Below are 11,177 nucleotides of genomic sequence, written 5' to 3'. Positions count from 1 at the left end.
AGCTTCCTTTGGCAAAAGCCCCGAGGTACTTTGGAAATTAATCTCGTGTGCATCACTGAATGGTTCCCTCTACTGCAAGTTATTATATTTTCATCTGCAATCTCTTTCTTGCTATTAACTGTTTCTTCCATGGTGCTGCACACTATTAATGTTTTCTCTTACTACATACTGACATTTCCCCAGCAATCTAGCCTTGTATAAACACTTCGACTGCGTTGTTATCAATCTTGTGGAATAGCTTAATGCAATAGATCAGGCACAGAACTCCACAATTTTAGACATTTTTTTTCAGATGCAAGTTCATTTACATCACAGCAGTTTGCTCACAGGTAAAGAGTTGCATCCATATTAATAATTTCAGCTTCATGTTCTATTGGTTTGCAGAATGGATGTGCATCATCTTTGTACATAACTGTATGCCTGCATTTCATAGTTAGCAGAAATTCATGTGGGAAGTTTGTAAAACGTAAGATGTTTTCTATCTATTCCATGGTCCTTATTCAATTTGTTTTTCTTCAGTTATGGGTTTCACAGATTATGGTCGGTTTTATCTACTGTGCTATATAAAGCCAATAATTTTAGTTAAAATGGTTTATTAAATCATGTTTTGAACAAGCCATAATGATCTAGTTTGTATATACTAATGAACCACAATAGGTAGATTCTTTCAACATGAAATAAAAATAACAGCTTAGCAATATATTTCAATGAGGTCACTCTATAATTCTCAGATAGAGGCTGGGATCAAATATCATACTAAATCAGTCAATTAATCAGTTTAACATATCATATTAGCAGAATATATGTTAACCCAGCCAGAAGGAACATGCAGACAGGTAAATTAAGCATCTGGTAAAGCTAAGGCAGAAGATACTAGAGTAATCAACCTCCTTCCCAGAGAAAATAAAAGCTAGCAATAGTTTGAGGGCACTAGTTGTAATAGTAGCACAATAATAGCAATAGCAGCAAAATAGTCAGTGCAAAAAAGATCTTAAAGTATAAGGCAAGCTGATGAGGGAAAAGACGTATCCCTTGGGCAGATATCTAGAGTTAAAGTCATGTAAACATGTGTAGCTAAGAAATAGCACTTGGAATGATGTTCAGAAGCAGATCAGAAGGCAATATTGTCTAGAACAAGCAAAGATGATGTCAAAATGGTAACATGATGACATAAAACACAAACATACACAATTATGTAATATTGCCCTGAATCTGATAACAAACAAGTCATCATTTCATTGATGACTTCCCTGTATACATTCTGTCATTTGCCCCACTTGCACTTCCCTGTGGGGACATCTCTGCATACAGAGATGTGCTACCAATAACCAAAAGCACTTTAGCAATATACTGATAATACAATGAATTATTTATGGTTTTTAAAAGTAATCTTCAAGGATGGCTCCAAACAGAACATATTGTGAGTTTTAAAAAAAGTTGAGGAAAGTGTAAAACTGACTTCAAAAGAGTTTGAGCTATTGAAAGTAATTTGGTACAGCTCTGCAGTCAAGTGGGCCCTCCAGTGACCAGTTAGATCAGTTCTCCAGGCTGTAAACCTGAGTTTTGGCCAAGAGTGCCACAACCCTAAGAAGCTATTACCTCTTTTTTTTATGGACAACATATATATATTCATCTCTGCCATTGACCAGGAGACTGAAGGCCACTTAGTCTGCCCTTCTTTACTCTTAGAAAAAGTGAGCCATCACAGATGGGTTTTGATTGCAGCAGGATACAAATATGTTTAAATAAATAAGTGACTTCATACAATGGCCAAAACAGCAGCAGTTGCCTGTCAGAAATTATGTGTCATCAAAACATTTTAACTTCTAGTGACCACATAGATTTTCTCCATAACAATCTATCCCTAACCTGGTTTGTCTGATCTTTCAACAGAGCACCCATCACCACTGACCTCTGTAAATGAATCTGTCCACCTTGCTAATAGTCAACCTCTTGTTTTCTTTCCTTTCCACCTTTCCCAGCATTACAGCCTCCTCCAGAGACATAGGTCTTGCATTTTGTGTCTAAAGGAGGATTTGAGTTTGGCCATTTGTGTGCCAAGTGAAACTCCGGATTGATTTGTTCAATGATCCATTTGTTTGTTTGCTTGGCTGTCCTAGGTATTCTCAGGAATCTTCTCCAACAACAAAGTTCAAAAACACAAGAAATACTTGGCTCTAAATGTATATGTCCTGGATAAGTAGAATTAATGGGAACCAGCCATTGGCTAATCAGGTAGATGACTAAGGGCTGACTTATCTACATGCATTAGATGTATATCAGGATGGATGGATGGATGGATGGATGGATGGATGGATGGATGGATGGATGGATGGATGGATGGATGGATGGATGGATGGATAGATAGATAGATAGATAGATAGATAGATAGATAGATAGATAGATAGATAGATAGATAGATAGATAGATAGATAGATAGATAATGTACAAAGCACTGAAAGGAAATGTGCTTACTAGCATATTCTTTGACAGTTGCTTCTTTATAGGAATTGGATTTAGGGACAATCTGAACAGAAGTATTCTGACACAATAACTTGCTTTCATCCTGGATCTATGCTTGATGACAAAGCTGTCCAATATTTTCAGTGACCGTTATCCATGGTTATGTATCTATCTTAAGTTATAGTCAATAACTAATTAAGGAATCATCTATGCTTATTTTTTTCTCTCCTGCACTCACCTAGTGATCTAATGTTGCACTACTCCTTTGAACAACCGCTGCAGTAACACTATTGAAAAACTGAAAAGTATGCATAGAAGACCAACAAAGATGGTGAGAAGCTTGGACGCTAAATGCTACAAAGAACAGTTAAGCCTAAAGAAGAGAAGACTAAAAGGGAGAAATGATTACGGTCCTCTAATACTTGAAATGCTGTCATGGGGAAAATATGTTTTCTCAATAGTGCCAAGAGCAGAACAAGAAATAATGGGTAGAAAATTTACCAAGAGACCCAAACTTGAAATAAGCTCCGAAACCACCTGTTTCATGGAACTAGGAATGCTTTAATATTGGAGGTTTTCAAACAAAGGTTATTTAGACATTTTGTCTTGAGAGGTCTGAAGATTGCTGCTTTGGTCAGGGGATTGAACTAGAAAGCCTCCAAGGTACCTTCCAACCCTATGATTCTATGATTCCATGGTCTCTAATGAAAAAGGCTAGATGGAGAAAGATATATGTCCCATACCCACTACAAGAGGAAACAGAGTTAATGCTAGCAACCCACAGCATATATTTGCAGTCATGAACATGTAGCCAAGACTGGAAATCAGACTCGTCTTCCAAGAGGCTAATTGTTTTCTGTCAGTTAACTGCACTGAATATGTAGATAATGGGCCTACATAAACCCAATGAATGAAAAGACAATAGGATGAACTCCTTGCCACAAAGCTTCTTTTGACATGAGATTCATAGGACATGGCTGGTGGACCTACTCACTGATACATTATTTCTCCATGTGAAGTACACTGCAAAGAGAAAACAGGCAACATTAAATTCAGCACCAGTTTTTCTTTTCTTTCTACTCACTCAAATCATCATCATCATCATCATCATCAAATTTAATTTATATACCGCCCTTCTCCCATAGGACTCAGGGCGTTTCCCAATGGCCATAGGAAAACATCTAAGGGTACCACAGGTATAGTACAGCAAGTGGTAATGAAGCAATGACTATTCCATTGTTCAAAGTCTTGCATCAAAGTCCACAGCACTTCTAATTACAGAAAATCCCTTCGGTAGGTAAAATAAGAGAAATCAAGATTCAGATGTTTCCCAGATCCATAGAGGCATTTAGAGCCTTCTATCTTGATAAGGTGGCAGTGAGAAACAGAACCTGATAAGGTCAGTAGTAAGAAGACCATGATCTCCCACCATAAATGTGTGAGAAACAGAACCTGATAAGGTCAGTAGTAAGAAGACCATGATCTCCCACCATAAATGTTAGTTTTGCATCAGGCTTAAGACTAGTATCTTCCATCATCACAATTAGTTACCTGGGATGGTGCCTATCCCCACTCTAGTAGCATGCAGGCCAGCAGGTATGCAGCCTACCTCCAGGCCATTTATTATGCATACTACATTTATTGAACTTCTACAACCTGTTCAACTTCTCACTGGCTGGTAGTACATAGAAAACTCAACTTGATAAACTGTTGTGGTATTCTACACTTAACGGCCTCAGTACTGAATAAAGATTTTGAGCTCTAATAGAATTTTGAACTGACCCAGAGGTTTATGAAGTATCCAATGGCATCAATGCTTGACATGCTATTTCTGGGCATATGCCAGCTAGTGCTCCTGTATGAATGGTATTTGACCTGTTGGCATCTACAAATGAGATGACAAGATCCTTAGAGAAGAGGGATGACCATGAATGATAACACCTCCAAATCTTTTTTTTCCCTACCAGCCATGGATGGCATAGATTCTAGGGAATCCATTCCATCCTGGCATAAGAAGAGGAAATGCAATGATAGGATAGACAAGTAATGTACTTCTTAGCTAAGGTTTTATTAGAGAGCATAAGATTGTATTTGGAGGAACAAATGATATGAATGTTTAGGAATTTCTGCAACATTCTTTGCTATTTGGGAAGGCTGAAAAATAAGGTTGGGTCTGAAAGAAGACGAGGAATAAGTGTTGTAGGTAGACAGTGTTTGGAAGACATGAACTCCTGGCTGCGTGGTAGTTGCAGTGACTGAAGGAATATAGTAGCCTTTTAAAAAACACTTTCTGCTCAATTGTAGTTAAAATGTAGTTAATTAACCAGCAAAGAAATTTACTAAAAACACACCATTTCAAAATATTGATTGCCTCCAATTAGTCACAGGAGCAGATAATATTGATCACAACATAGCTTATGTTAGAGAAACAAAATCATTGATTTGGTTTACAAGCTAAACTACATGCAATGTGTGAATGCAGCCATTGCAATTTCTAAACCATTCTAAACTGTTGTTTACTGCTGTAAACCCAACTACTTTGTCTTGTACTCTGGTTTCCCTTCAGTTCACATACCTCTTTTGCCTTTTACTTAATTAGAAAACCATGGTTAAAGTATGTCTTAGTGAACTCAGATCCTGGCTCTTCTCTTACCTTTCTCCGACCCACTTTGATAAGGAAGGTTCCTAGACTCCAAAGTGAGGATCAGCAACTATGCAAGTAGGCCCATCACAGTTTGAAGATAAAAGACAGGAGTCATAAGGGGTAATGGGACAGATGAAGTGCAGCAGAAGCAGCTGAGCTGGGGTGAGCAGCTGGCCAGCTGGCTCCCATTTAGCAGCTGCTCTTGTGTCAGCTGAAGGAGGTACTGTAGCTCAGCTATAGGCTGACCATGAATAGCAGAAGAGTGGTGTGCCGGTTGGCAGCTGAGGAATCAGGCTGGATTTCTGAAAAGGGGGGCAGAGGGCTTGCTTTATGAAATGCTTCCAAGCCCAGCAGGGCGATTACAGTTCTTTGACTTCTTCGTTATGTTCCCAACGTGCTTCTCTAATAGTGCCGGAGGATGAAAGGGTTAATGATGAAGGGAGATTTTTTTAGATTTACAAGCTGCTGAGTACACCATATAACTATGTGGATGCCCAAGCAGCTGACATCAATCAACCGATACCTTCAGCACTCACAGAACAGCTGGAAAAGAATGGTTTGCTACAGGTGATTTACAGTAATGATGTGATAATCCTTAACTACAAGGAGTTTGGGCTGCATTTTTAATCTTTTTTAATTTCAGATTTTTTATTGCATGATTATTATTTTGATAAATAAGGCAATGAACTTAATAATCTTTCTTCTCTCTATTTTCCCCACAACAACCTCCCTCTGAGATGGGCTGAGAGAGAGGAACTGGCCCAAAGTCACCCAGCTAGCTTTTAAGGTTAAGGCAGGATGAGAATTCAGTCTACTGCTTTCTAGCCACTAGACCAGGCATGTCAAACTCACAACGTCACATGATGTTGCACGACGTATCGCGACTTTTTCCCCATTGCTGGCAACGGGGTAGGCACGGTTTCGGCATGACACATCCGGCCCGCGGGCTGGCAGTTTGACATGCCTGCACTAGACCAAATTGGGGTAATGCAAGTGCTTGGTTTGTGGTAACTACATTGGGGTTTACCTAGCAAAGCATGAATTAGTGCAATTTGGGAATCCAGTCAGCCTTGTTCCAATAAAATTTTTTTCATACAACAACAAAAAGCTGAAACAAAAAGTATCAAGAATTTATCAACATAGTTTGGGAAGGCTTAAGATTTATAGAAATGTATGTTATCTCTGCCTTTCCTCCAATGTCAAGAGAATTGAGCACCCAATGGTCACAGAAACTATTAACTATTAATATATTACAGTTAAGAAAAATGATAGAGAAGTAGATGGGGAAGGCAATACAGGAAATAAGGTGACTGAGAATTTAATAGTTTATAGAGCCTCTTCCAATCTGATGCCCTCCAGCTGTATTGGACAAATTCCCATAACCCCCAGCTAACACAACTAATGTTATTTTGAAGGATACCATTGTTAGTTGGCTGGCACTCTGAACATTTCTGTTAAGATGAGATAATATGCTATTTTTTTGGCAGATATCATTTTTCACATCAATTTAACATGGAACATCTGTTTTATTGGTTGAGTTTATGTACTGCTCCAAACCAAAACTGAAAAAAACATATTAAGCATTTATGTGAAAAAATGCCTTAAGTATCAGCCCAAACACTATTAGTTTAGATTCATAAAGCTAAATCATAGTTTTACAGAAGTCAGGTTCACACAAATCAGTTTATAAACAACTAACAAATCTTGGTAAGTTATAGGCTAGGTTTATACAACATCCTAGATTAAATTACAATTAAATGGTTTGTGGCTCAGTATCTTGTAGACAACAGTCATTTCCCCAATAGCAATTGATAACATCTTCTAGAGCAGGGGCGTCAAACTGCCGGCCCACAGACCGGATGCATCATGGTGAAACCGTGCTCACCCCATTGCCGGCAATGGAAAAAAAGTTTCGATACGTCATGACACGTCACATGATGTTGTGAGTTTGACACCTTGTTCTAGAATCATCCAACCATTTTAAATAATTAAAATAATTTGTAGTAATGAGAACAGGCATATGTATTACTTCAGCGATAGCTGTGTAATGCAATGAAGAAACTTTAAGCCCCATCAAGGAAATGGCCATACTGGGACTTGCTTTTGATTTTACTTGTTAAATTGTCTCATTCTGGTGCCTCCCAAATAGGGTGAGATTGGGATACTGGAACTGAAGTCCAAAAGCAACTGGAAGGTGCCACTTGGACAAGGCTTTTATAGAGTGCATTCAGTAAATAGAATTCCATTTCACCTCTATCTGCCAATAGTAACTGAATCATTAGCTGGTTTTTATTGCTCAATTAGCCACAAATTCAAAGGGTCCTACATGAGCCTGCCCTTGAAAAGTATCCAGAAGCTTCAGTTGGTTTAAAATACAGCAGGACTTGAAGCTCACATGTGAGCTGCCCATTTGCCATGTCCAATTCAAGGTGCTGATTATTACCTTTAAAGCCCTATATGGCTGTAAGGTTATTTGAAGCACTGCCTTTCCCAGTCACATTTACCTGATCAATAAGAGGGGGAGGCAGGGAATGCCACAGGTTCCCTCTCCTAAGGAGATACATCTAGCATGACCAAGAAGAGCTTTCTCTGTGATGGCTTCCTCCCTATGGAACATCATCCCCACGGATATAAGATTGACTCCACTTTGACATTCTTTTGCAAGGCCCTGAAAACCTGGTTTTGTCAATGGGCCTGGGAAACCCAGATTCAGATGGAGCTTATTTGACTGATTGTTGTTGCTGGGGTGTGGGGGATTTTATATTGGGTTTTTATCTTTGTAAGCTGCCTGGAGTCACTGAGAGTGAGTTGGGGAGGGGGCATATACATTTTCTTATATAAATATGCTCAACAATACACTAAGCCATAAACCATGGTCCACAAATATGATTCACACAAATGTCAAACACAAAGTACATTAAGATTTAATATAATTGTTGTATAAATCCAATCATTATGGTCTATTAACCCATGCATTATAACTTAGCATGTGTAAACCCTAATTGTGGCTTAAGAAATCAACCCAGTTTAGTTTGTTCACTAAACCACAATAGGCCACATTCACACATGCTGTGCTATTATAACCACTAATCTTTAACTATTAACCAAGAACTCATTATAAATTGCAGCTGTTGGATGTAGAATGACATTATACTAAAACAAAGCAAACTATTTATGGCTTGGCATAATTTTTGAACCAATATTGAACTATACAAGAACCAAGGCTAGAACAAGAATAATCTTCATTAAATAGTTGGACTGGATGGGTCACATGATAAGAACCAAAATTTGCAGGTTTGGCAACCTGCTAAAATGTGCTAGGCTAAAATGATATTTGTTAGTTTGTGGTTGTGTTGTACAAATTCAACCAGTGTGGTTTACAATTTTATTTTAGCCTGGCTTCCATAAATCATAGCCTAGCGTGTTGTGCAAAAACAGTCTCTCATTGGCATTTATTCATTATTCCTCCAGGATGATAAAACAGATTTAACTCACCCAATCTGATGCCTATAGGTGAAGGGTTAAAATCCTCAGATTTCCTCCCAGCTAACAGGGCATTGATTGAAACTTGTAATTTAGGAGTACTGTCTTTGATTTCCATTATTTTGGTCCCTGCCCCCATAACTAACCCAGGACAAAGACTGAAAATAAACATGTATTCTCCTTATCTATAGAACATTTATCGGTAAACAAGCATCACAAAACTTCTTTTACGGGCCTTTGTTTCAGTTCCAACGCTAGCAGTAAACTGACTTAAGCATATTTTTCTCGATTCCTTTGGATACTGTAGGATCGAAGAATGGGGCATAGTTTCCTGGATGGGGAAATCGAAAAAGCACTCAAAATTAGATTAATTCAGAGCAATTAATTTATCTTGGAATAAACGCGCAAGGACAGGTATAACTGTAAACAGACATCCAAAGGCATACCACGCTTGCTGAGCACAAGAGATACCACTCCTTTACTGGCAGCGAAGCGAAGTCTAGCACACGTTACGGGGCAAGAAGGCACACGTCCCTTCCTACCCCCACAGCGCCGCGCACGTACTGGGCAGGGCCTTGCCCACGCGCAACAGCCCGCTTGCGCAACTGCCCGCCGCAGGGCCCTTGCCGGGCGGGAGATAAATGACAGGTTGGAAAAACCTCCGACGGCTGCGCACGCTCCAGCGTTTTTTATTTCGCTTTCCCCCCGCCCTTTAAGGAGTCGCGTGGCCACACCCGTCCGCTGCTGCTCTGGGCCCTTCCCCCTCATTAATATGAAGGCAGAGGCGCTGCTGACTAATGGGCGATGAAGCTGTCACTCTGGCACCTACTTGTTGGGTGTTCGCACAGCAGAGGCGCACAGAGGAGCGAGCAGAGTTGCGAGGGACGGCTGCCGCCGCCGCTGCTGGCAGACCGTTCCCTTTTCTGTTGCGGAGTGCTGTAATCTAGGTGGATCCTGGCTGGCGAGCGCTGGCTGCGCCTCCACCGGTCCCAGGCTGTTAGGCTAAGCATCGGGGGAGGGGTGATTAAGGCTCGGGAGAGCTTTCACCTTGCACCCGGCGAAAGCCTTCCTGCCCTTCCTGCCGCCGATGCGCCGAGCAGCGGCTGGCCGATGGCTTGTCGCGTCCTCGCCTGTTTTCCCTGATCCAAAGGCGTTCAGCTCGGAGCAGCAGGCATGCTGGATTGTGGCGGGCGGCACTGGGCTCTTTTTGCTGCGGCGCTCAGGCTGTGGCTGCTCCTAACTTTATGGACGCAGGTAAAAGAACTGCCTGCGTTTCGGCAGGACTGGCTTGTGGTGGTGATAGTTGTTTCAAAGGAAGAGCGCGGGGAGGGTTAGCTTTGGGCGGAAATTGATCGGGACGACTTTTGTACAGTTTGTTTTACCTTTCCACTTAAACCGGTGATGAGATTTGAGTACCTTGTCGCTCCCTCCTTTTGAAAGAAAAAGATACATTCTGTTTTGTGAAACTACAAAAACAACAACAACCCGATTTTGCTTCGGGGTAGATTGGAAAGCTACGGCTTTACTGATGGCTATTTGCAAGCTCCCTTAACTAGTCGATGCTTCCAATTGTGTGTTTGCTTTGGAAGGACGCGGAGGCAAACTTGCATTGCACGTTTGCGCGTAGCACCCTCGGCGTTGTTTTTAATCCATTTTCCGAACGCATTGATTTAAAAAGCAGTAACACGGTTTGCATCTCTTCCAATTACTTTTAAAAATGGGGAGCGCCTATTCGGCTGGCATCAAATAATTTCGAAGTGCCTATTTTAGCTGACAATGGAGCATTCTGCAGGTCTTTTGCGCGGCTTGCAATCGGCCTTCCTATTACTGCGATAAGCCGGAATTGCGGCACTGTTTCCTATCTTTTAATAGTGCCTATAGTTTTAAGTTTTATCAGAAGGCTACTTTGTCGTTGGGAACTCTGGAGTGGCCGCTTGTAAATCTCCATGCACTTTTTCCCCCCAGACACTACAGTTAATGAGGTTCTCCCTTTTTGCTTCTTTATTTTTAGGTCTCCCAGTCCACGGGCTATTTCGAGCTGCAGATTAACTCGGTAAAGAATGTAAACGGCGAATTGTTGAATGGGGAATGTTGTGATGGCATGAAACCCCCAACGAACGTGGACTGTACTCGGGATGAGTGTGATACTTACGTGAAAGTCTGTTTGAAGGAATATCAGGCTAAAATCACGCCTATTGGGACATGCAGTTACGGCTCCGGATCTACTCCTGTTCTTGGTGGAAATACTTTTTATCTGAACAGCCGAAATTTTCATCAGGGTAAAAACCACGACATGGGGAGGATTGTTATACCTTTTCAGTTTGCTTGGCCGGTAAGTCCAGTTTCTTCATTCCTGGTCTATTTTTCTAATAAGCAAACGTGGTTCTGCAGCCGTGTTTATAAGTAGCTGCTAAATGGGCTGTCTTGCTGCCGCTTTTGACTCTTACTTTGTGGGTAGTAACTACAGAACTGTAACTTGAGTTGGGTTTTTCTTACGCCCTTTCTGGTTTGTGGAGGATAGAGTGTCTAACGGGCGGCTTTCTTTTCCTTCCTGCTCTTCCCCTAGCACGCGGAACCGGGGGGGGGG

The 11,177-nt window shown here is 40.9% G+C and overlaps 1 protein-coding gene across 1 annotated transcript in view; it reads left to right on the top strand.

The window, feature by feature from the left end:
• Nucleotides 1-9,482: 9,482 nt before the first annotated feature.
• Nucleotides 9,483-11,177, top strand: part of LOC107293106 (protein jagged-2-like) — a 45,967-nt gene continuing 44,272 nt past the window's right edge. Inside the window, exons 1-2 of the mRNA XM_015822244.1 lie at nucleotides 9,483-9,844; nucleotides 10,602-10,922. Coding sequence (XP_015677730.1) covers nucleotides 9,764-9,844; nucleotides 10,602-10,922 — 402 coding nt within the window. The 5' untranslated portion in view covers nucleotides 9,483-9,763. The remainder of the gene's footprint in view (nucleotides 9,845-10,601; nucleotides 10,923-11,177) is intronic.

The sequence above is a fragment of the Protobothrops mucrosquamatus genome, unplaced genomic scaffold (genome assembly GCF_001527695.2).
Source record: "Protobothrops mucrosquamatus isolate PMUCROS unplaced genomic scaffold, P.Mucros_1.0 scaffold1500, whole genome shotgun sequence".
Taxonomy (NCBI): Eukaryota; Metazoa; Chordata; class Lepidosauria; order Squamata; family Viperidae; genus Protobothrops; species Protobothrops mucrosquamatus.
Note: the sequence above shows the minus strand (reverse complement) of the source record. Positions and strands in the feature narration are given on the sequence as shown.